This window comes from Paroedura picta, chromosome 8 (assembly GCF_049243985.1).
Source record: "Paroedura picta isolate Pp20150507F chromosome 8, Ppicta_v3.0, whole genome shotgun sequence".
NCBI classification, from domain to species: Eukaryota; Metazoa; Chordata; class Lepidosauria; order Squamata; family Gekkonidae; genus Paroedura; species Paroedura picta.
Window position 1 is genome coordinate 94,209,718 of NC_135376.1, and position 27,337 is coordinate 94,237,054.

Consider the following 27,337-nt stretch of genomic DNA (forward strand, 5'->3'; position numbering starts at 1 on the left):
AGCCAGTTTGGTGTAGTGGTTAGGAGGGCGGACTTCTAATCTGGCGAGCCGGGTTCGATTCTGCGCTCCCCCACATGCAGCCAGCTGGGTGACCTTGGGCTCACCATGGCACTGATAAAACTGCTCTGACCGGGCAGTGATATCAGCGCTCTCTCAGCCTCACCCACCCCACAGGGTGTCTGTTGTGGGGAGAGGAAAGGGAAGGCGACTGTAAGCCGCTTTGAGCCTCCTTCGGGTAGAGAAAAGCGGCATATAAGAACCAACTCTTCTTCTTCTTCTGGTGGGAAGTATACTGCTTTTTATTACCCAACAGAGTCTCCAAGTGGTTTACAATCACCTTTCTCTTCCTCTCCACTCAGCAGATATCCTGTGAGACAGGTGAGTCTGAGAGAGCTCTGAGAAAACTGTGACTGGCCCAAGGTCACCCAGCTGGCTGCATGTTGGAGGCAATTGCAACTGCACAAGGAGGGAGGATAACACGATAACGCTCCACAAGTTTATTTCTTTTCAGTCCCCCTCTAGGTTCCTTCGAAGTATTTTATTGTCAATAATTTACTGAAATTGTCAGCTGGCTGCATGTGGAAGAGATCGAACCCAGTTCTCCAGCTTAGAGGTCGCCTAAGAGCAGCCTTTCTTAACTATTTTGCCATTGAGAAACCCCAGACGTGGCGCCATCATGCAGAATATGGTTCACCCTTCCCCTTCCCACCCCCTTCAAGCGGCCATTTTGGGAGGGGGGTGGGTGGGAGGTTGACATGCCCATATATGGTCACATCACCTGAAAAATGTTTAATTAAATATATATATATATATATATATATATATATATATATATATATATATATATATATATATATATATATATATATATTATATACAAAATTAATGACCTCCCACCCATTCAAGAAACCCTTCCAGAGCCATCAAGAAACCTCAAGGCGTCAAGAAACCATGGCTAAGAAAGCCTGCCTTAGAGGGAGCTTGCTATTGGCTGCCTCTGCCTAGCAACGCTGCACTTCCTTGGTGGACTTTCTACTGGATCTGACCCTGCTTAGCTTCTGAGGCCTGACAAGACTGGGTTAGCCTAGGCCAGGGGTAGCCAAACTGCGGCCCTCCAGATGTCCATGGACTACAATTCCCAGGAGCCCCCTGCCAGGGGGCTCCTGGGAATTGTAGTCCATGGACATCTGGAGGGCCGCAGTTTGACTACCCCTGGCCTAGGCTATCCAGCAGGAACTGAGCTTTTCTGTGTAGGCCAATGTTATGGTATCCCAGGTGGAGGTGCAACCAAACTCTCATCTGCGCAACCAAACGCTCATCCTTGCAAACTTGCATGCTGCAGTATGGAGAGTTTGGTTGCATGGATACACTTTGAAGCCATTTGAGACTGCGAAGGGCTCCGTAGTTTGCATTGAAATTGACTATAGCTGATGAAGCATCACTCTGAAACACAGCATCACCTGGTGGCTTGTCTTGATATTCCACCCGTGTATCAAAAATCGATGTAGAAATCCATAGCGGGGGTGGCCAAACGGTGGTCCTCCAGGTGTCCATGGACTACAATTACCATGATTCCCTGACAGCACAGCCAATTGGCAGGGGCTTGTGTTAACTGTAGTCTATGGATATTTGGGGAGCCACAGTTTGGCCACCCCAGAATATAGTTGGGGTGGAAATATATAATATTATTGCTGTATAATACAGAAATATTATATATTCCTACTGTTTAGAAATATATAATATTACAGCAAATTTGTGTTTTGTAGCTGTACTGGGACGTTTCTGCACAGTAGTTACTTTGAGCTTGTCATTCATTGTCTCCATTACCACTTTGGCTCTATTAATTCTGCCAAGCGGACAGTGGAACACTGGCTGGTGTGTTTGCCTACTTATGTGTCAGAATAGCTTGGCAAGCAGCACACAAATCTTTATTGTTCAGCGTTTGATTTGTAGCTCTAGGTGACATTTACATCTGATGGAAAGGTTCGGCTAATCCGACAAACAGTCTAGAATGAGTTGAACTGTTCACACACACACGGAGTGCAAAAGGAAATATTTAATTTACACTCACTGAGGTATGACTGGATCTTACCCTTTTATACCTGAGAAAGAGAGTTGATTTTTATACCCCTTTTCACTGTCCAAATAAGTCTCAACTTATGACTTACACTCACCTTCCTTTCCTCTCCGTACAACAGACACCCTGTGAGGTAGGAGGGATTGAGAGAGCTCTAAGGGAATTGCTCTGCAAACTCTAACAGGACTGTGACTGGCCCAAGGTCACCCAGCAGGCTGCATATGGAAGAACAGGGAATCAAACCTGGCACTCTGGATTAGAGGCTGCCACTCTTAACAACTACACCAAGCTTAAATACTTCCCTTTGTACTGTGTGTGTGTGTGTGAAACATTCAATTATCTTGAGAACAGGAATGGCTAAGCCGTCTTTCCAGATGTCCAAGGACTATGATTACCATGAGCCCCTGCCACCATGGTGTTGGCAGGGCCTCATGGTAATTGTAGTCCATAGTCATCTGTGTAGTGCACAGTTTGGCCACTTCTGCTCTAGATTGTCAGATTAGCTGAACATTTCAGATGTAAATGTCACATAGAGCTCCAAAGAAGAAAGTTATGCTGGTGTTTTCATTGTATTTTTTACATCTGGCATTGCCATCACTTTAGGAGCTGCATTATAATGTGGACGAGAACCTAATAAGTGCCTTCTGGTTGATGAGCATTGACTCCCGCATTGCACCTTCTGCAGTGGTAGTCTGGATACCTCTGGACCAGGGGTAGTCAAACTGCGGCCCACCAGATGTCCATGGACTACAATTCCTAGAAGCCCCTGCCAGCAAATGCTGGCAGGGGCTTCTGGGAATTGTAGTCCATGGACATCTGGAGGGCCGCAGTTTGACTACCCGTGCTCTGGACATTCACACAGCAGGGCATGGATGAGCTCTGCTTCTGCTCATGGAACTCAGAAGTACATTGCCTCTAATCATGGCGGCTGTGTTTGGCTTATGAATGCTTATGAGGCAGCAGTGAAAGCCACAAAGCGACAATCTTTTATTATTATTATTTATTTATTTAATTTCTAGCCCGCCACTCCCAAGAAGGCTTGTGGTGGGTTACAAACATACATAAAAACCCCAATAAAACTACCCTTAAAACACTAAAATGCATACAGTCCAAAAGCCGCGGGGACTCAATATAACTAAACTAAGCCTTTGTTACCTCTGCCAGCTCTCGCCCAGCACAATTGGCTAATGTGCACATGACTCTGGTAGCTGTTCAGCCAACCATGTGTCCCCTTGACCCTGTCCCTCAGGGCTGGTGAAAGCTTAACTCCTTCAATCTCTCCTCAGTTTTCGCTATTCAAAACTTGTCTGACTGTTTTGCTGTTGGCATTTCAAAGGGGGAAATGTCTTTGTGTTTTAAGAGACAGGAATTTCCTGCATTTTGTAGAGGGTTGGACTAAATGACCCTGTAGGTCCCTTCCAACCCCATGATTCTAGGATTCTTTTCTGCTTTGAGCCTAGTCTTGAGCCCTTTAGCTTGCTTTCCTCTTCACCAAATCCCTTTGGTTTCTGGTTGCTTATAAACACAAATGAACTGCTCATAGCTTCCTCAAGTGTAGTTCAGGTTTTGGGCTAAGCAACAATACAAAACAGCAGAAAAAAGCAAAGAAAAAAACACACACAGACACAAAAAGAATAGCAAATGTTGCTTCCGTGCATTTTGTATAGAAAAGTCATGGATAGCAATGGGGAGGAAAGTTATCAACTTACCTTACGCAGTTTTGGCTTCTCTGTGTGGTGCAGTAAGATCTGAATTTCTTGCTATCTCCTAAAGGGGATTTCTTTTATCTTATGGGCATTTCCTGTTAGTAAAAATTCCACCAAAGTCCACTCCCTAATCCTAAACCCTACTACAAAATACATCACACATGACTCACTGCTGAAAGAAAGGCAAAATGAGGCAATAGTTATCAGAGGCAACTGCCAATATATTAGCAAGGTTGATCCTTCCTAGAGCAAACAGTGATTTTTAGGAGGGAGGCCCACTTTACAATGCTGTGTTATGACATATGCTACGTACCCAAGTTTTGGTGCTGATTAGGAAAGTGAATGGCGAGCAAAGCGATAGTATTTGTGGAAGATTTCCGACAACTCTGTATTGCTCCAAGTTGCTTGCTTTCTTCTCCCACCTAGGATACAGATTTTTGACGCATTTGGACCAGGTAATCAAGAATCTCTTTTTAAGTTTGGAAGTAAGCAGGAGCAAGCCTGACTTTCTCTACTGATGCTCACTTGTAAACCAGTTTAGGGTGGCCGGGCAGGAACATAAAGGAGGACAGCATTATGTTCATGGTACTGTCACTTCCAGGTGTAGTCTGCACGGGGCCTTTTACCCACTTCCAGCTTGAATAAATCCCCCCTGTCTACACTGAATTCCATTTCCACTTTGTTTGTGGATGTTTTAAATTGTCTCTCTACAACATCCATGATGGATCCGGAGCAACCCTACCTTTCTCCTGCGATATCCAGAAGTGGATATAAGCCTTGATATTTGAAAAATCACCATCAGTAAGTGTGCAGATTTCTGCTTTTTGCAAATTAACTTCCTTCTTCGTGCCTCGTAGCAAAGCAGTCTTCCCTGATTAGCCAGGGCGTCAGTTCAAAGACTTCCTGGTTCCGGTTGCAAGGCTTCCCTTAAAGTGACTGCACTGTAGAAGCCCTAACTTCTCTCAGTAGAGATTTGCCTCTTGGTTTTATTCCCCCGCCTCTGCTGTCTCCATTCCTCCCCTCCCCCCTGCCCCCTCATTCAAGAAAATAAAGAGACTCCTGCTGTGCTTCACTCCCCTCCCTGCTATGAGCTTCCCCAATCATAGAATCATAGAATCATAGAATCATAGAGTTGGAAGGGGCCATACAGGCCATCTAGTCCATCCCCTTGCTCAACGCAGGATCAGCCCTAAGCATCCTAAAGCATCCAAGAAAAGTGTGTATCCAACCTTTGCTTGAAGACTGCCAGTGAGGGGGCAGAATCACATGCAGAACGCTTTCTGTTTCAATGGGGGGGGGGAGGAGGAGTAGAGGTAGACCCAAGTTCAAATCTATCTGAATTCTGCAGGATCCACAATGGAAGAAACAAAGTAAGTGCAGAAGCAACTCAGGTCAGGGGTGGCCAAACTGTGTCTCTCCAGATGTCTGGTTTCTGGTTAATCCTAAAGCTATGTCACTTCCAAAGCACATAAGTTTTCCTTTTTCTTTCCTCACCCCTGGTGGTCTTGAACCACTTTGTGGTCTACCATCCATGTCCTTATAGAGATGGCAACAATGGTTTTGAGTTCTCCCCTTCTGCAGTTCAAACAACACTCTGTTGTTCTTCATAGAGGAAAAGGGGAGAAAGAACATTTCAGGGGGAGGAGAAGGAAGAAGGAAATGGATAAAGCCTTTTGTCTGTGCCCTTAAGCGACAGGAATAATTAGATCATGCTGGAATGTGGAGGAGGGGAATTCAATTTATGATGCTCCCTTGACATTTTTTTTTAAATCCTCTATATATGAGGAAGACTTAATCACCAGGGGTAAACAACTGGGTTAGAGCCTTTCTTTTTGTTACCTTTGCAAGCAAGGAGGTCTTTGAAGACTTGGGGTTGTGTGAGGTAATCATCCACCTTGCCCACATTCTGAAATGGCACCATCTATGCTGTTGATGGTATGGAAGAAGAGCTGTGTTTCAGTGGCAGGAGGGGTTGGGCTAGATGGCCTGGATGGCCCCTTCCCACTCTAGGATTCTAGGATTCTCATCCTGGGAGCTTTAGGCTGATCCTGCAGTGAGCAGGGGTTGGGCTAGATGGCCTGGATGGCCCCTTGCCACTCTAGGATTCTAGGATTCTCATCCTGGGAGCTTTGGGCTGATCCTGCAGTGAGCAGGGGTTGGGCTAGATGGCCTGGATGGCCCCTTCCCACTCTAGGATTCTAGGATTCTCATCCTGGGAGCTTTAGGCTGATCCTGCAGTGAGCAGGGGGATGGCCTGGATGCCCCCTTCCCACTCTAGGATTCTATCATTCTATTCTGACTCTTCTCCCGATATCATTTATCCAAGCAGAAATGACCTCCTGCTGTTGCAAGGTGTTATTCCTGTCTCCCCCTCAATATTATGCCCATCTTTTCCCTCACAATATTATGCCTGCCTTTCCCCCAGCAGAACTTAAAGCAACCTGGTGGGGGTCATGAGAGGGTGTTAAGCATAACTTCCCTCCTCCTTCAGTGTTGCAGCCCCTGCCCATATCAGCTCCCTCGAATAACTGATTTTTACAGCTAAATGTCACACTGGGGAAACCTAATGACCAGGGCCGAGTGTCTCCTTCAGCACGGCCCAAAGCAAACGGATGAGTTGTACAGTGAGAGAAAAGTTCTGCTACGTGTGGTTCTCAGCGATGGAGAAAACAGAGTTCACTGAAAGAGACTTCGGCCATCTCCCAGATTGCAAGGGGTCAAGCAGCTGAGATGCGTAGAGGGGGATCTATGCCAGGCCAATATGGGTGCCAGCAGCCTAGTCGGGTGGCCCTGAAAAGAGCCACGAGATCAAAATTCACATATAATCAGTCGCCTTTCAGTGCAGGATCGGTCATTCCACTTCCCGTCCAGATACATCTCGACACAGTCCTCCTTCCCGCCCGCATTGTTTGGCTCTTCGTCCGCCCAGTTCATGTAGCCGATCTCGTCACCGCACAGGTCGGCAAATGTGCCTTCCGTCTGCATGTCGTTGATGCCCAGGTAGGCCGCCTTGTTGTGGCGAGCGATGATCTGCTGGATGGCGGAGTTCTCAGAAGCGTTCTTCGGGGAAGCCAGCTGGCCGCCCGCTTGGAAGCAGGTCGCTTTGGAAGACTCAAAGCTGCCTTGGGAGCCGTCTGTTTTGAAGATCTTTCCACCAACAATTCTGCCGTTTGGGAACAAGTGAGCTAGAGGGACAAAGGTTTAGGACAGCTCCTTTAGGGTAAAGTCCAATGAAATTGCAGTCTGTACAGCCAAGGTCCCCAAAGTCCACAGGCACTTTGGGCTCCCTTTCCTGGTGCCTGCCATGTATTTTTAGAAAGTGGGTGGGGCCAGGTGGGGCTTTTCCCCAACAGGGCTTCTGATTGGCCAGTGGAGATTTGATAGGTAGTGTGGACAGAAAAAGAACAGCACAGAAAAAGAACCTTCACTCCATTTCTGAAGGGAAGATACGTGGGTGCAAGAAAATACTTTTCGCCAGTGTGTTCATTTTAAAAGGTATCCTATATCTGAGCAAGCCTTTTTTCAGCTCAAATCACCAAGGTGCTTTTCCACCCATGGAGGGAAAGAAAAGGGACTGTTGTATCTTTGGCTTGGATGGTGGGGGTGGGAATGCAGAGGAAAGATTCATGGGGTTTTACAAGATGCTTAAACACAGAAGCACAGAAGAGTTTGTCTTCATATCCCTTTTCACTACCCAAAAGAGTCTCAAAGCGGATTAGAATCGCCTTCCCTTCCTTTTCCCACAACAGACACCCTGTGAGGTAGGTGGGGCTGAGAGAGCTCTGATAGAACTGCTCTGTGTGAACAGGTTTAACATGACTGTGCCTACCCAAGGTAACCCAACAGACTTCATGTGGAGGAAAAGTGGGGAATCAAACCTGGCTTAGAAACTGCTGCTCTTAACCATCACACCAAGCTGGCTCTCAGGAGTGGCCGACCTGTAGCTCTCCAGATGTTCATGTACAATTCCCATGAGCCCGTGACATTTGGCTATGTTGGAAGGGTCTTGTGAGAATTGAAGTCCATGAGCATCTGGAGAGCTGCAGTTTAGCCACTCTTGCACCTAGTTCAAGCCCTTGCCCGCCCTTCTCAAGATCTGCCTGAATTCGTAGAAGGTTTCTTCACCTTTCACCTCCCAAGGAGGCCTGTTCCTCAGAGGAACTGCTCTGTTTGGAAGTGCTTGCTAATACTTAGCCAGAAACTCTTGATATCATTTCAGTCCATTGGGTCTGGGGCAACAGAACACATCTCCACACCATCTTCCCTCTGACAGTTCTTGAAGATGGTTATCATGTCACCTCTCAGTTATCTCCTCTCCAGGCTAATGAAATGTGTATGCTGAGCTCATATTTTAAGAGAAGGCCCTCCATGAGGTTAATGCCACTTGAAGTTCATTTCCTGCCGGAAGTGGTTTTTTGCTCTCGCCTCCAAGTTAATGTTAATACTGAGCTGCATTCGTCTTCTTAATGCAGAAAGGTTCCAGAGGGCAAGGTGGCTATGCCAGTTGGAAAAGCCAGGAGGAAATCTCAAACTTCAGGGTAAGACCAGCTGCTAAACCCACTGTGAATTTTTGAAAAGGTTAATGACTTTTTTTTTTAAGTAGGATCAGGTGTGTCAGGTTACTAATAAATTCGGCGAGGCTATGGAGCTCAGCAGGTTTCTCCTCTCTTTGTTTCTTCTTCTTCTTCTAATGTCTCATTCCTGACAATTCCTGGTGGTGGCAGAAAATGCTGTCAAGTTGGGGCGGACTTGTGGGGACCCCATAGGGGTTTTTTCTCCAAGGCAACTCTGCAGAGCTGGCTTGGGGCACTGTACAGCACATTAGATTCTCAATATAATTTGTTCCACATAATATTTCTGGTAAGGACTTGGAGGAGGAATGTGTCTCACAGCTTAAGTGCTCAGCACTTAACACCCATTCAGGGCAGTTGTCCTGCCCCTGAGTGCCTTCTCCTCCAACTGGCTTGCCTGTCTGTCCAGCAGCCAGCCACTTGCTTTCCATCCTCCACCCCTGACCATCCCCTCCTCCTTCCACTTCCCTCCGAGGCTCGGAGGCTGCAGATCCCTGCAGTGTAAGAGCTGCCCCTGCAGGTGAGTTCTTTGCAGCCTGCAGCATTGCCAGGAACTGGGAGGAGGGAGAGGCCACCTGCAGAGTTCTTCCACCCACCCACCCCCAATCTAGCGCCTGTTGTATTCCTGAATGCAATGGGCTTGGCCCCTACTAAAATAATAAAAGCAGTCAACCCCGAATGCTCCATTATCCAGTCTCTTGGGCCTTCTTATATCTATATCTTAGGTTGCCAGCAGTGTAGAGGGAGGGGGGGAGGCTCATTTGATTTTATATATTTACTGAGGCCTCAACCACAAGCCCAGTGGAAAAGAGTGCCATTTTACAAGCCCTGCAGAGCTTTGGCAGGGCCTGAGTTTCTGCCAACAGCATATTCCACCAGGCTGAGGGTGGCTTGCCATTGCCTACCTCTGTATTGTGATCCGGGACTTCCTTGGAGGCCTCTCATCCCAGGATTAACAAGGGCAACCCTGATTAGCTTCTGAGATCTGCCAAGAATGGGCTAGTCTGGGCCATCCAGGTCAGGGTAATAATCAATGGATATCTTTAACTCTTTACTTATACTCTGTTTAGTATTGTAGCCTATCAGAATCAAGCTTAACTCAGCAGTGGGCTAACAAACAGGGGTGAATTATCTTAGAATAAAGGCATTCTCCAGTTTGCTGAAGGCCAACGTTGAACACTGTACAGCTATGTCAAGACCCTGTCTACATGTTACCTGTTTACCTGTTCTCATGGTCTTGCCATCAGTTGTGCCATGTTCAATCCAATCTCCAATGATCAACCTAAAGCCTTGCTGGGGAAAAATGCTTCCCGACTCCACCCACTTTCTGAAAACACTTGGTGGGCACCCGGAAAATTGTGAGAAGGAATCAGGGCACCCACAGATACCATGCTGAGGACCCCTGCTCTAGTCCTTGTTTCCTCTACAGAAAGGAATGAAAGGAAATAGAAAAGTCCTGAGGGATACTTAGCAGAAGGTGTTAGCTGCCTCATTGCCCAGTCCACTGCACAGTTAGTGGTGCCAGGTCCCCCGGAGCAGCCAACAGGGGATGGGGGGTACACTTACCAAGAGCAGGAAGGAACATGGGAAATTAACATGATGTGCCTACTTGACACAGGAAGTGACACTCTGGGTTTTGGGCAAAACCCTATGGTAGAACATGGGAAATTAACATGATTTGCCTAATTGACAAAGGAAGTGATATAGGCATGTCAGGAAGTAACACTGGGTTTTGGGCAAAACTCTATGGTAGAACTTGCTTCTACTATGAAGTTTTGCCCCCAAACCAGAACATTGCCCACCAATGTCCCAGACAAGACTACATTGTTTCTAGGTCATGTAGACAAGTCATATTAATTTCCAGTGGTTCTCCTTTTGTGAGGGGGGGAATCCCCTCCCTAGCTAACTGGCCAGCAGTGGACAGGTAGGGACTGAAGGGGGGAGACCTGGTGTAGGGGTGGGATGGGGGGGTCTGTTTATCCATAGTGCATTGTCTCACCATTTCGACTTTTGGTGACAGCAACCACCAAGTCATCTAGTCGTCTCTTCAAAGTGGCCACTTCAGATTCAAGGCGCTGTAGTTCTAAGCAATGGAACAATATAGTCATTTCTGTGACTTTGCTTCAAAACAGAAACCAGAAAAGCAGGACAGAGCATAACATCAGAACTCAATGATAAAATTATTAAAACAAGTTGTTGGGCTAGTGCCCACTCTAGCAAGGAGCCATGTGTACATAGAACCGATTTCTCATGCCCCTAGCTATCCCTATTGAGAAGAAGAAGAAGAAGAAGAAGAAGAAGAAGAAGAAGAAGAAGAAGAAGAAGAAGAAGAAGAAGAAGAAGAAGAGCTGGTTCTTACATGCTGCATTTCTCTATCTAAAGGAGTCTCAAAGTGGCTTAAAAGCACCTTTCCCTTCCTCTATATCCCCAACAGATACCCTGCGAGGTAGGAGGGGCTGAAAGAGCACTAAGAAAATTGCTGTGCAAGAACAACTCTAAGAGAACCATGATTGGCCCAAGGTCACCCAGATAGCTGCACATGGTGGAATGGGAAAATCAAACCCGGTTCCTCAGATTAGATTCTTCCACTCTTTATCTACTACCCCATGCTGGCTCTCAGCTGCTATTTGGTGAGTCCTTTAGAGTTCTTCAGACTAACTCATTTTTTGTTTAAAAAACCTTGCTTCCCTTTCCCCTAGGACGTTGCATGTGTATGTGAAGTGCCATCAAACTGCACCTGACTTCTGGTGACCCCAGCAAGGGGCTTCCAAGGTTAGTGAGCAGAGGTGGTTGGCCTTGGGGAAGGCAATGGCTTTCCTCTGCAGAACCTTCCCTGGCGGTCTCCAAGTATTGACCCTGCTTAACATCTCAGGTCTGACAACTAGTGTCAGGATTGTAGAATCTCTGTCATAAATTAGCCTGAGTTCCTCCATGTCAGTTATACTGCTTAATTGAACCTGGCGCCTGCTAGCCCCGGCCTTGTAGTTTGTAGCAATAAAATAGAATAGTGATGTTATTCTAACCTTATCTTGTTATGGGCACACAGGGTTGTTGTCAATTCTCTCAAGGATGGGAGTTTGGAATCCTGTTGTTGTTTCACATATGTCTTTCCTCACTAACCCCCCTCCTTGGGAACTGTCAAGTTTTGGGCGGGAGAAATGTATTGATAAGCTGAGGCAAATCTGGCTTCGAGTCAGATTTGACTTTCAGTCCAATGCGTATAGTGCTAATCAATAAAACTATTTTCTTTTGATTAAGTTTTGTTGTGAGTTTCCTGTGCGTCTGACATCAAGTCAAATCTCACAACTCCTTTCACCTGCAAAATGCAGGGCGAGGGACATACTTTTTCTGAGCAGGGAGAGGGCCTGGATTGGGACCTCTCCCAGGGCGACGGCGCGAGTGCCGGCCCGCACAGCTCGGGCATGATGCGGGCAATCTCGGGGACGACCCCGGGGCCCGAGGAATTTTTGGAACGACACGTCACCCAGCGCAGGCAATTGTCTAAATACGACCGCCCTACTGGGGATGAGAGGTGGCCGGAGCACCTGGGACTGCCTAGCTACGCGCTGGAGCCTGTGGGTGAGACACAGGACTTGCAGTACAAGCTGGACAGGGTGACTAACTGGCTGCAGGATCTTTCGGGTCGGTTGGATCCGGAGGAGAAGCGCCGAACGCAACGCCTGCTGAAGGAAGTGCGCGGTGGTGGTGCGCACGATACCAGCCTGCGAAGAGTGAGTGGTGGGCTTGCACTGCAGGAACACGGCATGGCGGACACGCAAGCGGCAGCGGATGCTGAAGCGTTGGCCAGGGCCAGAGCGCAGCTGGAAATCGAGGCAGAGGCAGAGGCTCGAGCGAGAGCGCAGCGAGAACAAGAAGGCGAGGACGAGGAGCGAGAGGACGAAGGCGGCGCGGGCGGCGATGGAGCCGGAGGGGACGGCGCGGGCGGAGGCGAGGATGCAGCGGCGGCGGCAGCTGCGGCGGCGGCGGCGGACGTTGCGGGAGCCGAGGCGGCGGCGGCAGCAGCGGCGCGCGAAGCGGCGCGAGCGGCAGCGCGAGCAGCGGAGGCGGCCCGGGCAGCGGAACGAGCAAGAGTGGCGGCGGGGAGAGGACGAGGCATCGGCCGCGGTGCAAGACCCCCAGCACCGGCCCCGGCGCCGGCGGATTGGGGCCCGGGGCGCCTACCGGCCCACCTCCGGGGTGTGGAGATGCGGAGCACCTATAAATTCAAGGCTAAGTTTTCCGGAGACCCCTCCGATTTTCCCACGTTTCTGGTGCACCTCCAGGCCTACATGATGGAAATGGGGTTCACTTTCCAGGACGACGCTGAGAAAGTGCGTTTCGTGGGCCAAGCCCTAGAAGGCAAAGCAGCCAAGTGGTTTGTGGACTTGTACCGCTATCACCCCCAAGCCATCCATGACTACAACCATTTCATGAGAGCCCTGCGCCAGATGTACGTGGAACCGTTCGAGCGAGAGACCGCGGAGAAAAAACTCAGGGCTCACCGGCAAGGGAAGTTGTCAGTGGTCGAGTACGCCAGGGAGTTTAAAGAGCTGGCTTCATCGGTGCCTGACTGGACGGAGCCCCAACGCGTGCTGTCATTTGTGGGGGGCCTCAATCCTACTCTGGCAGACAAATGCCTCCTCCTGGAAGACCCGCTTACAGTCGAAGGATGGGTCCAATTGGCTGGGGAGATGGAAAATCGTTTGGAGCGAGCTTCGATGGTACAGGTCCTGGCAGGCAAAACCGTGGCGAAAACTTCCACCCCGGCGAAAACCAAGCCCCGAGCCAAGTTGGAGCCGTCTGAGCGCACACGGCGCATGGAAAAGGGGCTGTGCTTGGGTTGTGGCCAAGCGGGGCACTTTCTCGCAAACTGCCCCACAAAAGCAACAGCGACCCCGAGGGCCGTGAGCAGCGCCCCACCGAAAGCCCAGCCTGCCAAGAAAACCACTCCAAAGAAAAGTGCCAAGTCTCTCCTGGTGCCAGCGGCTGCCGTGCCAGCAGTGGACGACTCGGAGGAGGGAAGCGGGCTGGAGGACGAGGATCAAGCCGAGGAGCAGTCGGGAAACGAGGACGGTCTGCTGTAAAGGCGCCCCGCCAGCAGGCCGCCAAAAGGGGCAAACGCGTGGTGAGTGATTCCCCCTTGCTACTCCTACCTGCCAAGCTCTCCAACCCCAAGTCGGGGAAGACAGTGGGAGTCCGGTGTATCGTGGACTCAGGGTGCACCCAATCCCTAGTGAGCCCGGCACTGGCCGAGACTTTGGGGGTGGGAAAGGTGCCGCTGAGGGAACCCTTGCCAATCATCCAATTAGATGGGAAATGTGCCCCCGGAGGGGAGGCCACGGCGAAAACGCGCCCAATGGACTTGGACATAAAAAAACATTGGGAGCAAATCCAGCCTTTGGTAGCCCCTCATTCTGCCTTCCCTTGTGTGTTAGGGTTGGATTGGCTGAAGGAACATGACCCCCTAGTGAAATGGAAAGAAGGGACTGTGGACTTTACCTCTCCCGCCTGCGAGCAGCACGCTCGACCGCGGGATTCCCCACTTGCGGGGGTGGTGGCCGCTTTGGGATCGGGGGGGGCAGCGCTCCCTCCTGAGTATCGGGACTTTGCTGATGTGTTCGCGGAGGTAGAGTGCAACCAACTGCCCCCCCACCGTAAAACTGACTGTGCCATTGAATTAAAGAAAGGGGAACCACTCCCCAAAGCCAAACTTTATTCCATGAGCCCCCGGGAAATGGCGGAGCTTAGGGAATTTTTGGATAAGAACTTGGCGAGGGGTTTTATTAGACCGGCCACATCTTCTTTGGCGGCCCCGGTCCTTTTTGTAAAAAAGAGGGACGGTTCGCTACGTTTGTGTACTGACTACCGTGGGTTGAACGCGGTCTCCACCTGCAATGCCTACCCGCTCCCCCTGATAAAAGACTTGTTGGGCCACTTGGGGAAGGCACGAATTTTTACGAAATTGGATTTGAGGGAAGCCTATTACCGAGTTCGGATCAAGAAGGGGCACGAATATCTAACGGCTTTTAACACCCCCCTGGGGCAATTTGAGTACACCGTAATGCCGTTCGGCCTCGCCGGCGCTCCGGGCGTGTTCATGAATATGATTAATGAAATTATGCATGATTTATTGTACCAAGGGGTGTTGGTTTACATTGATGATATTCTTGTATATTCTGAGAATGTTGAGAGTCATGCTGATCTGGTACGCGAAGTGCTCAACCGCTTGCGGAAGCACCAATTGTTTGCTAAACTGTCTAAATGTGAGTTCCACCGCGATGCGGTGGAGTTTCTGGGGTTCCGTGTCTCCCAAGCGGGGATTGAGATGGACCCTGGCAAGGTGCGCGACTTGCTGGCTTGGGAACCTCCCCGCACCAGGAGGCAACTGCAAAGCTTCTTAGGGTTCGCTAATTTTTACAGGACTTTCATCCCCAATTTTGCCAAAGTGGTGTTGCCCCTCACTGACTTGTTGAAAACCAAACAAGGGGGTAAAACGGCGAGCCGCCCGGGGGCGCCCCTTCTGTGGACTCCCCCCTGTCAAGACACATTCAACAAACTAAAGTTGTTGTTTACGTCCGAACCAGTACTGGCCCATGCTGACCCTTCCAAGCAATTTACCGTACAAGTAGACTCCTCGGACGTAGCAATGGGGGCCGTGATCCTCCAAGAGGGGGAGGACGGAAAATTACACCCGCTGGCCTATCTGTCAAAGAAATTCTCGGGGGCAGAGCGAAATTGGGCAATTTGGGAAAAAGAGGCGGCTGCAGTAAAATTGGCCCTTTCCACCTGGAGGCATTGGCTAGAAGGGTCCGCGATCCCATTTGTAGTCTGGACGGATCATAAAAACCTTCAGGCACTCAAGCAGCCCCGATCGCTTTCCGCCAAGCAAATGAGATGGGCAGAGTTTTTCGCCCGTTTCAACTTCTCCCTAAAGCATCTGCCGGGTAAAATGAACTTTTTGGCAGATGCATTATCACGCCTGCCCCAGTATAACAGCAAACGAGACCCATTGGTGGACACCGTTTTCACCCCCGCCCAACTAGGGATGGCCGCCGTGACGCGCAGCCACGCAAAGACTGATACGCCCATCCCAGGGGGCTGGGTCCAGAAGGAGGTGTCACAAGATCCGGAGTTTGGCTCCCTCCGCCCTGATCTGACTGAGAAGGGGGGGCTCTTTTTTAAGGGCGAGAGACTCTTTGTTCCTGTTGCGGCCAGGGGAAAAGTTTTGAAACTTTGCCACGACGCAAAAACTGCTGGACACTTTGGTTTTGTGAAAACTCTGCACCTAGTCAGGAGACAGTATTGGTGGCCGTCCCTGCGCAAAGATGTGGAGAAATATGTGCAGGGATGCCCTATTTGTATTGCCTCAAAACCGGTTGGAGGCAAGAAGAAGGGGCTATTGCAACCACAGCCCACCCCCTCTCGTCCATGGACAGATGTCACTATGGACTTTATTACGGACCTCCCTCCCAGCCACGGGAACACCGTTATATGGGTGGTAGTGGATGCTTTTTCAAAACAGGCTCACTTCATTCCCTGCACGGGAGTGCCTTCAGCACCAAAATTGGCTTCTCTTTTCATTGAACACGTGGTACGTCTGCACGGGATCCCGACACGTGTCCTGACGGATCGGGGCCCCCAGTTCGTTTCTAAGTTTTGGAGGGAACTCCTGAGACTTTTGGGGGTGGAGCAAGCCCTTACTTCGGGCTATCACCCTGAATCAAATGGCCAGACCGAAAGGGTAAACCAAATCCTGGAACAGTACTTGCGTTGTTTCATCAATCACCAGCAGGACAATTGGGTCTCTTTATTACCGATGGCTGAATTTGCCTACAACAATGGGGTTCATGCCTCAACTGGGGTATCACCTTTCAAAGTAGTGTATGGGACTGATTTAGCAACAGCCCCCACCTGGGAACTCAGCTCCACTGAGACTCCTGACATAAATAAATGGGCATCCACCATCAGTACAGGTTGGCCAGAAATTGTTGCTAGCCTCAAGGAGGCAAAACAAGCCTATAAAGCTCAAGCGGATAAGAAAAGGGTACCTGCACCTGATTGGAAAGTGGGAGACCTGGCCTATTTGTCTACTAAGAACCTGAGGTGCCAGCAGAAATCAAAGAAACTTGGCCCTAAATACGTGGGGCCATTTAAAGTGATAAAACTGATTAATACTGTGACTGTTGAGCTAGCTTTACCAAAGACTTATAGGAATGTGCATCCGGTTTTTCATTCCAGCCTGCTGCGGAGAGCTCCGGTCCCAGACGAGTGGCACCCTCCTCCAGACCAGCCTGTGCCAATTTACATCGACAAAGACACCCACTATGAAGTCAACCAAATTTTAGACTCTCGTTTGCACAAGGGTCGCCTTCAATATCTGGTCGATTGGAAAGATTTCCCCTCGGGGGACAAAGAGTGGGTGGAGGCAGGGAATGTGAAGGCACCCCGCCTTCTCCGGGCTTTCCATCGAGCATTTCCTGATTGTCCTCGCCCGGTAGATGCCGGCTAGATGGGGGAGTGAAGTTAGTTTTAATGCGGAGGGATGTCAGGATTGTAGAATCTCTGTCATAAATTAGCCTGAGTTCCTCCATGTCAGTTATACTGCTTAATTGAACCTGGCGCCTGCTAGCCCCGGCCTTGTAGTTTGTAGCAATAAAATAGAATAGTGATGTTATTCTAACCTTATCTTGTTATGGGCACACAGGGTTGTTGTCAATTCTCTCAAGGATGGGAGTTTGGAATCCTGTTGTTGTTTCACATATGTCTTTCCTCACTAACCCCCCTCCTTGGGAACTGTCAAGTTTTGGGCGGGAGAAATGTATTGATAAGCTGAGGCAAATCTGGCTTCGAGTCAGATTTGACTTTCAGTCCAATGCGTATAGTGCTAATCAATAAAACTATTTTCTTTTGATTAAGTTTTGTTGTGAGTTTCCTGTGCGTCTGACAACTAGGCTATCCCATGCCACCTAGACAATGAATGCATGATCCTTTTTGAAAAACAAGATTCCTGTCAATCAGCTGTTCAAGAAAGGGAGCAAAATCCCACCATTTTCTGACTGGTGATATTCCAGCTCTCTCCCCACTGGTTATGCAGACGTTGTCCTGGGTCCAGGCTGTGGGTCCCCAGCCCAAGAGGAGAGATGGGCCTCAACCAGGGCCAGGGCTTTTTTGGCCCTGGCCACGCCCTGGCCTGGTGGAATGCTCTGCCTAGTGAGATCTGGGCCCTCTGGGGCCTTAAATGGTTCAGGGGGGCTGTAAGACAGGCCTATGGTTGAGGCCAGGAAGTAAGACCCACTGGATGCTGGCCGCCTTGCCTGACAACTCATCCTCCACGGACAATCCATCCAACACTGAAATTATTCTTAATGGAAGAGGTTGCAGCTTTTAAGACCATTGTAAAATTTAAACTTAAAATATAAAAACTGCTAAATGTTTTTATATATGTAATTCTGTATTGACTACTTTAACGCATGATGTTACCCGCCCTGATGCAGCTAAGGAAGGGCGGGTTATAAAAAGAAAAAAGGAAAAAAAATAATCACAAGAAAAGTTGGTTTTTATACCCCACTTTTTACCGCCGAAGGAGTCTCAAAGCAGCTTACAATTGCCTTCGCTTCTTCTCCCCACAAGAGAAGCTGAGGTATATGAGGTAGGTGAGGCTGAGAAAGCTCTATGAGAACAGCTTCTAAAGGACTGTGAGGAGCTCAAGGTCACCCAACCGTCTTCATGGAGTGGGGAATCAAACCCAGCTCACCAGATTAGAAGCTGTCACTCTTAACCACTACACCACCCTGGCTAAGGAAGGGTGGGTAGTAGTAGTAGTAGTAGTAGTAGTAGTAGTAGTAGTAGTAGTAGTAGTAGTAGTAGTAAATCCTCAAACATGGGCTAACAGTACAACCCCAAATAGCTATATAGCCTCCTAAATTAATTGATGCACTAATCTGGTCAGATCTGAGAAACTAAGCATGGTCACCTGTGGTTATTAAATGGATGGGAGACCTCCAAGGAAGTCCAGGCGTGCTGTGCATAGGCAGGCGCTAGCAAGCCACCTCTGTGTCTTTAGCCTTGGAACCTGTGTGGAGCTGCTATAAGTCAACTGCCATTTGATGACTCTTCCCACCACTGCATTTATGGACATTGGTAGGATTAGAAGAGTGTGGCTCCACCCAGGAATGGCACTTCTCTTTGCCCATATCCTGATTGTTGGGGTTGCCGCCATACTGGATTGAAGACTATACCAATGCTCGAATTGGCACTAATAATAATGATATCTTTGCAAGGTTGGGGTTTGGGGAAGATGATGAGGACTTACTACCCTCCATTTGGCCTTTGAGGAACTCAAAGGACAGTGTCGTTAATGAGGCAGGGATCAAATTAACTGAATTCTGTATAGAGCACAATTTTCTGATATTAAATGGTCAAAGCAAGTTTCCCACATCTGCAGATTTCACATTCGCGTCCCCTCGAGGACAGAGTGTGATTGATTATGGCTTATGCACTTTTAACTGCTTCCAAAATATTTCTTCTTTCTCCATAGAGTCACGTACTGAGAGTGACCACCTTCCACTGACTCTAAACTGGGATCATACTGGGATAGATGTTTGCAGTCCCAGTGTATCTCTACCAGCAGTTCCCACTGAATCTTGTTTGAAACGGATTAGATGGTCCGCTAAGATGGAGAAAGAGATCACATCTCTTTTGGAATCTGAAAGAATGATAGAACTTCGGGAGACTTTAATTAACTCAAGCTCACCTATGACTGCTGTAGAGCTGTATTCTCAGATAGTTGACCTTTGCGGCCTTAAAGCACAACCAGTCTGTAACAAAGGCAGCAATTCCTCCTGGTTTGACCAAGAATGTCATATCTCAAAAAAAACCCTGAGAGAGCTATTTAGACAGGCCCAATCGTCAGAGGATCAGACTATTATCCACAGTTACTTTGAACAAAAAAAACAGTATAATTGTCTTATCCGAGAGAAAAAACGGCTTTACTCTCACGATAATTGGGCCCGCCTATTTGACATTGTTAAATCCAAAAATTCCAAAGCATTCTGGTCAGCTGTAAGAGGACCCTTGAGGGGGAAGACTGATAATTTAGAACTTATTATTGCCCCCCAAGTTTGGGTTGATCATTTTTCTGCTCTATTTAATGTCCCAGCAGCTCCAGAAAATCTGCTGAATGACTCCATCCCAACTAATGTCCCTAGATGGTCCCCAGTTTTGCCTGACGAAGTAGAGGAACTAATTCTGAGCCTTAAGATAGGCAAAGCCCCAGGCCAGGATGCCCTTTCAACTGAACTTCTAAAAAACAACCCTAAATGGTGGGCTCCTCCCTTGGCCAACTTATTTACCTTAATTGACTTACATGGGATTGTCCCAAGTTCTTGGTTGAATTCAATCATTATTCCCATGTTTAAAAAGGGTGACCATAATGACCCTAATAATTTTAGACCTATTAGTTTATTATCAATTATAGGTAAGATTTATGCAAAACATCTCGAACGGCGCCTAACTGATTGGGCTCGCTCTCAAAGAATTATAGGTCCTGAACAGATTGGTTTCTTGCAGGGTAACTCTACTATAGATCATTGTTTAACTCTTTCATGCCTGGCCGAGAAATATACGTCCCAAAATGGTAAGAGGCTATACACAGCTTTTATAGATCTTAAAAGTGCCTTTGATAAGATAGATAGGGATATGCTCTGGAATAAATTGCGATCAATGGGTATGGAACCGAGACTTGTGTTTCTCATCCAAAAACTTTATGTGTCCACCTCCTGCCAAGTCCGGTATTCTTCAAAGGGAGACTTAACCTCCAAGATTCCAATGACCATTGGAGTTAAGCAAGGCTGTATTCTGGCCCCCTTGTTGTTCAATTTATTCATTAATGATTTAGCGTTAAAACTGGAACCAATTAATGGTCATCCCCCAAAACTTGGTTCCCAGCATATTCCCTTGTTGTTGTATGCCGACGATACTACAATACTCTCATATACAAGGGTTGGCTTACAACGATACTTATCCACCTTTTACCAATATTGCCAAGATAATAAGTTAGTAATTAACTATGGTAAAACAAAAGTTTTGGTTTTCTCTAAGAGCTGGCATGCAATGACTTGGTCTATTGGAGGCACTTCAATAGAACAAGTCAAAACATTTAAGTATCTAGGTGTTACCTTCCAGTATAACCAGAAATGGAGCTCCCACTGCCAACGAGCTATCAATCTGGCCAAATCCTCATCTTCTTTGATAAAACAGTTCTTTTTCTCTGTGAAAGGTAACCAATTTATCCCTGCAGCAATTAAAATTTTTAATGCCAAAGTAATGTCCCAGCTCCTGTTTGGATGCCCCTTATGGGTTCCTGCCTTTAATAAATCTATTGAGGGTGTTCAATCTGCTTTCTATAGGCAAATTGCAGGGGTTCCCAACTGTGTCTCCTACCATGCCATTTGCGCAGAATTTGGCCAAATTAGGGTAGAGACAAGGGCCTGGATAGCTACTTTTAAATTTTGGGTCAGACTGTTTTTTAGAATAGAAACTGGCAGCCTTTTAACTTGTCTAAAAAGTGACCCTCTTAAATTTCAATGGTTCCAGGCTATTGAACAAAAATTAGTCTCCATTGGCATTGATCTGAACTCCCTTCTACCTCTGGAAGAAAAATGTATCTTCCGGATTATTAAACAGAGAATTTTAGACCATGAGCAGCAGGAACTCATACCTACCCAGCCTCGAGTCTGCTCACCAGCATTCTTTGGCATCATTATGCAGAGAAATATTATGCCTTCATATTTGCATCTCCTTGATGTCCCACCCCTGAGAAGAGCTTTTCTCCTCGCACGAATGAATGCTTTCCCCTCAAAAGTCTTAGAGGGAAGATTCCACCATATCCCATACCATGCGAGACTCTGTCCGTGTGGTTCTGGTTGCCCTGACTCTGTCTCACACATTTTGTTAGACTGCCCCTTATATGAGCAGTGTCGGGATGACAGCTTTGTTGCCTTGCTGGGAAACAAGCCTTCTGTAAGTAAATCTATGACCTTGCAATTTCTGCTCTCTGACAAAGACCCAGAGATAACCATTTTAGTTGCCAGAGTTTTAACTAAGATGCTTTTATAATATGCTGCCTACCTTGTATTTTATCTCTTATAGTTTATTTAATCATTTTAAGATCTGTTTGGTCATGTAACCCCATTTTATTATTTTGTTGAAATTTTAAACCGTATTTTTATATGTCTTATACTTTTTACGCCAATAAAAGGTTACTGACTGACTATACCAAGAATTTTGTCCCTCTGCCTTTTCTAATGATACATTTAGCATCCCAAGGAAGTGCCACCAGCAATTAAGGTGTTGAAGAATTACAAAGGCAGACGTCTTCCCAGACATTTCAGGTGTAGAAAGCAACTATCCCATTGTCTATCCCACGGCTCCTACGAGGTTAGGCTATTTCACTTGATGACATTTCCCTATAGATATATGCCCTCTTTTGAGAAAATGCAGTTACAACCACAGGAAGAGCAATATTGGCTGAGGGTAGGTGAAATGTAAAGGTAAAGGTAAAGGTATCCCCTGTGCAAGCACCGAGTCATGTCTGACCCTTGGGGTGACGCCCTCTAGCGTTTTCATGGCAGACTCAATACGGGGTGGTTTGCCAGTGCCTTCCCCAGTCATGACCGTTTACCCCCCAGCAGCAAGCTGGGTACTCATTTTACCGACCTCGGAAGAATGGAAGGCTGAGTCAACCTTGAGCCGGCTGCTGGGATCGAACTCCCAACCTCATGAGCAAAGCTTTCAGGCGGCTGCCTTACCACTCTGCGCCACAAGAGGCTCATAGGTGAAATGTGGATGGTTGTAATTTGGGCCACTGCAGGTGCAGCCATGGAATTGCCAACTTGAACTCTGAGCATATTTCTTCCTGAAAGTTCATAACATTCCATCTTTGTCACCTCAGTTTTCAGTGTTATTAACCATCTTGGCTAGAAGTAAACCTCATTGGTTAGAAGACGCACAAATGGGCTCTCACCTCTGCCGCCATGGTCTCCCTTTGGTCCTCTTTCACCTGCTGGGCCCAGGTTCCCTGGAGGACCTGGGGGTCCAGCTTTTCCTGGGGGTCCTTGTAATCCTTGTATTCCTGCCAAGCCAGGTGAACAATAACAAAAAGAAGGTATGGATGTGTAAGGACTACAAAATGCAATCGAATACTGATCAGAATCCAAGGATCTCGGCGCAAAAAGAAAATATTTGAGAACCGTGCTCTGCACTGATTTTATGAAAATGAATGAATAAATATGAATGTCTACATTTGTATATATGTATGTATATATGAAACACATGTGTGGGTCTTAAGTGCTGGCAAGCCCCTACCAACTCATAGCGACCCTTGCAAAGTAAGGGCATGGCTTCCTTGAAGGGGTCAATCCATCTCATGTTGAGTCTGCCTCTTTTCCTGCTGCCTTCCACTTTCCTGAGCATTAATGTCTGCCCCATGACTCTTGTCTTCTCCTAATGTGACCAAGACATGATGATATGCTGGTCGGGCGGGTCAGGTGTCCTGCCGCTATTGCAGCAATGCTGGTTCAGAGGAGACACCTTGCACTGATTGCAGCCTGGGACTGGAACTGGGTTTTCTGCAGCCACAGGCTGCACTGAAAATAATATCCAATTAGCATAGGCATGTCAGGGAGGTTTGAGGAGGGTGTCCAAACCATGCCTGATTTTGCCGTTTGATTTTTATTGTTCTGATTTCAGACCATATAATTGATTATCCTAGGTGCCTTAGGTGTGAATTATAGCAGTATTGGTTTAGTTGGCTGGTGGGGGAATTTCCTGTCTTGTTTCCTGGTGCCACTATCTTTACCACTTGAAGGGTGGTTGTGTCTTTCCAGTTAACTGAAGGATGGCATCCTGAAATCTTCATGCCCAGATGAACTGGGCAGGGGAACATGGAAGTTAAGGCAGAACAATGGACAAGAGATGTTTAGTCTTAGCAAAGATTCTAGATAGCTAAAATTGTTATCATTTGTAACTGCTCTGCTGAAACAGTATAAATAAAAAGGTAAGGGGGTAGGGGTGGGCCGTGTCCATGATGGGCAACGGGGACCATTGGCCCCTTGCCAGCTGCGTGCAGTGCAGTTGGCGATTGGCCCCTTGCCCACGGACTGGCGAGTCGAGAGGCGCGCAACACCTCCCAGCTCGCCCCCCCCCACCTCAGCGGGCTTCGGGCAACTGCCGCCATTACACGGCTGCCCGCCTACAAGGTAGGTCGCCGGACACCGTGCTTCCCCCTCCCTGATGATCCCCCACCCTCCTGTGGACCCGGAGAGCATGCTTTGCGCGTCCCTGGCTCGGCAGCTGTGCTTCCTGGCCCGGGGGAACCCTTCCGTGGCCATCCCCCTCCCCAACGACCTAGGGCCACTTACTTAGCTTTCACCCGCGTCGCACCCCCTCACAATTCGGCCCCCCACCCACCCAGCTGCCCCTTCACCTCCCTGCCCCCACTCTCCTTCCCCCCTGCACTGTCCCCTTCCTTCCTTCCTTCCTTCCTTCCTTCCTTCCTTCCTTCCTTCCTTCCTTCCTTCCTTCCTTCCTTCCTTCCTTCCTTCCTTCCTTCCTCTCTCTCCTTTCTGCCTCTTTCTCTCCCTCTCCCTTGCTCTCTTCCTTTCCCCCTCCTTCCATCCATCCATCCATCCATCCATCCATCCATCCATCCATCCATCCATCCATCCATCCACGCATCCCTTTTTCTCCTTTCTTGCTCCCATCCATCCATTTCTCTTCTGCCTTTCTCCCATTCTATCTCCCGCTTACTCTCCTTTCTCCCCTTCTCTCTCTCTGTCTCTCTCTGTCTCTCTTCGTCTCTCTCTCTTTCTACCTTTCTCTATGCCTGCTTTCCTTCCTTCCCTCCTTCCTGGGTGGGTGGAGCCCGGCCGGGGGGGGGAGCCTCCTGCACCCACCCACTGCCCGCTAGCGCCCGCTGTATCTCTTATACTTAATTTATAGTCTTAATTTCTAGTCTTCTAGGCTTAATTTCTAGTCTTCAATAAAGATACTTTCTTACAAACCTTAAAACCTCACAGGGGGGAGCACTCTGGGTTTGGGACAAAACTCTATGGTAGAACCCAATTCTAATTTGCTTCTGCCATAGAGTTTTTGTCCCCAAACCAGGGTATCCCTGCCCCTGATGTACCTACATCCCTTCTGGGTCATGGAGGTACAATGTGTTAATTTTCAGCATTCCTCCCTGCTTCTGATACATGTACCCCCCACTCCCTACTGGCTGCTGTGGAAGGATCTGACAACCCTACCCATTAAATACATTTCTGATAAAACCACAGTCATTGTACCTCGATCACCCTTTTCTCCAGAAAATCCTGCCATCAGAGGGCAGGTGTTAGGTCTGTCATCACATCTGCATTCATCAGGTCTTGATCCCAATGATGATATTGCCAAGCACAGGAGGCCAAAAGTATGAAGAAAAGCCATTCATGCAAGCTGAGTTGTACAGAGCCTTGAAAGCAGGAGAGATGCACACAGTCATGGTAAGAACAATTCCAAATGTTGCCCAAGTAAAATGTTGTTAGTCACCTTGGGCACATCAAAGGAAAGGAGAGATATAAATTGCATGGCGGGGCCGTGACTCAGGGATACAGTGTCTGCTTGGCTTCCAGGGCTGAATCTGCACAGAGGTTTCCCCCCCCCCCTGCTTTCAGTCTTACTGAATTCAGATTGATTTGAACCCGAGTCTTTGTGCTCCCCCCTGACTTGAAACAGAAACCCATCTGTACAAGGCTGTGAGTGGGCAAGCAGGCGGGGGGGCATGGGCAGGGGGGAAGCCAAGATGAGTGGAGATGAGGACCCCTGATTTCATCCTCCTGAATTAAGAGAACTGCCTCCCATGCTGATCTCTCAGCATCTGCTACCTCACAGGGGCTGAATCTGCAAGTGGGTGGGCGGACAGGCAAGTGAGAGAGCAAGCAGGGAGGGGGGGGGGTGGAGCCAAGATGAGTGGAGACAAGAGAGCAGCAGCTTCTCACAGAATGAGACAAATCTCTGCTGCGAGAAGTGTGGATTCTGGAGCACAGTCACCTTTAACCGTACAAAAAAAAATCTTGCAACCAGGAACTAGGCATTCTTTGAACTGGTGCCCAGCCAATCAGGGACATACTCTCTTGTTACAGCACTGGAGCCATGAGGCAGCAATAAGTTTTTTGTGGGAAAGCAGACAACTGCATGCTACTGATGCCGATTTTTCAAATATCAAGGGTTATAGCCACTCCAGGATATTGCGGGGGAAAGGTAGGGTCACTCCGGATCAATCATGCTTGTTGCAGATGAAAAATTTAAATTGCCCAAAATCAAAATGGAAATCGCATTCAGTGTAGACGGCAGGGATTGAATAGACCTGGGATTGGAATAAAAACTCCGTGCAGATTCAGCCCAGAAGGTCCCAGATTCAATCCCTGGCATTTCCAGTTGAAAGACTCAGGTAGCAAGTGATGTGAAATCCCCTCTGTCTGAGACCCTCGTGTAACACTACCAGTCTGAGTGGACCATTCTGACCTTCATGGACCCATGATCTCATTCAGTGTAAAACAGCTTCATGTGTTCAAATGAACTATGTGATTCTGGCTGTACAATATAACAAGATTTGAATACATGAACCTGCCTCATACTGCGTCACGTCAATCGAGGTCTACTGTGATTATCAGTGGCTCTCTGCAGTTTTAGGGAAAGTCTTTTCTGCTACCTGATTCTTCCAACTGGGGTGCTGGAGATTTAATCTGGGACCTTCTTTCACTTAATCACACCCCACCCCTTATAGTACCTGTAAGTGGCTGACATGAATAACAAACCCCCTGGTGAGTGGAGTGGTTAAGACTAGGGTTGGGGCACTTTGGATGCCAAAGCGCCCAACCCTAGTTAAGACCAGCAGCCTCTAATCTGGAGAACTGGGTTTGATCCCCCACTCCCATGCAGCCAGCTGGATGACCAATCAAATCAACATCAGAAAATGTGTCCCTGCACAAGGAAGGAGAAGGATTGCTCCTTTTGCTCCCTGCTATCCACGTGGTGGAAGAGATTGCATTCAAAACAAGGCAATTAGAGAAAGGTTTTGAATTGGTGCATGGGGCCAATTGACTTGCTACACCATCCTAAACAGACTTAAGCCCTCTTTGAATGCCCATTGATTTCAGTGATCTAGACAGGTCTAGACTGAGGAAAGCTAGGTCTGAGTCTAGTAACACCTTAGAAACCTGACAAGATTTTTGAGAGTATAAGCTTTTGAGAGTCAAAACTCCCCTTGTCAGAGATAGTCTCTCACAATGGGAGTTTTGTTTCTGGAAAGATCATCCCCTGAAAACCAAACCATTTGGTGCTACTGGTGTCGAATTTGGCTCTTCTACTGCAGACCAAGATGGCTACCGTCAGAAACTCTGATAACTGGATGTTGCCCAGTATGCCTATCCTCCTGGAACTTACTTCTGTTTCTCTTTAGAGTTCCCCCCCTTCTGAGCTTCCCTAACCATGTGCAGAACACTTTTCTGTTCATGGGGGGGGGGGGAAGGAAGATCCAAGTTCAAATAGATCTAGATTCAGCAGGATCCACAATAGAATAAACAAAGTAAGTGCAGATTCAGCCAAAGTTAGCTTCATCTTCAAGTGACATACAATCACTTTGGAGGTAAAATTTAGCCAATTATTATACAAAATATTTTTAAAAATCACAATCTCTCTCTCTCTCTCTCTCTCTCTCTCTCTCTCTCTCTCTCTCTCTCTCTCTCTCTCTCTCTCTCTATCTCTGCTTCCTCCCATCCCACAAAATCCGAATGTGTCTCCATCCCAGAAACATATATATTAAAAAATCTTGTTTACCTTATCCAAGTCCAAATTTGGTGTCTTTGGAAACAGTCAAATCCAAGTAGCTCCCTCCTCTCTTTCTCTCTCTCTCTCTTTCCCTTTCTCCCTCTCTCGTTCCACCCACT

The 27,337-nt window shown here is 47.9% G+C and overlaps 1 protein-coding gene across 1 annotated transcript; it reads right to left on the reverse strand.

Moving 5' to 3' along the window:
* Positions 1 to 3,983: 3,983 nt before the first annotated feature.
* LOC143843973 (pulmonary surfactant-associated protein D-like) lies at positions 3,984 to 27,337 on the reverse strand. Its single transcript, XM_077350863.1, has 5 exons — positions 27,228 to 27,337; positions 24,698 to 24,861; positions 22,378 to 22,485; positions 10,354 to 10,437; positions 3,984 to 6,968 (listed from the first exon to the last, which is right to left on the reverse strand). Exons 2-5 carry the CDS (start codon positions 24,834 to 24,836, stop codon positions 6,592 to 6,594), a joined length of 708 nt encoding a protein of 235 aa, XP_077206978.1. The 5' UTR covers positions 24,837 to 24,861; positions 27,228 to 27,337; the 3' UTR covers positions 3,984 to 6,591.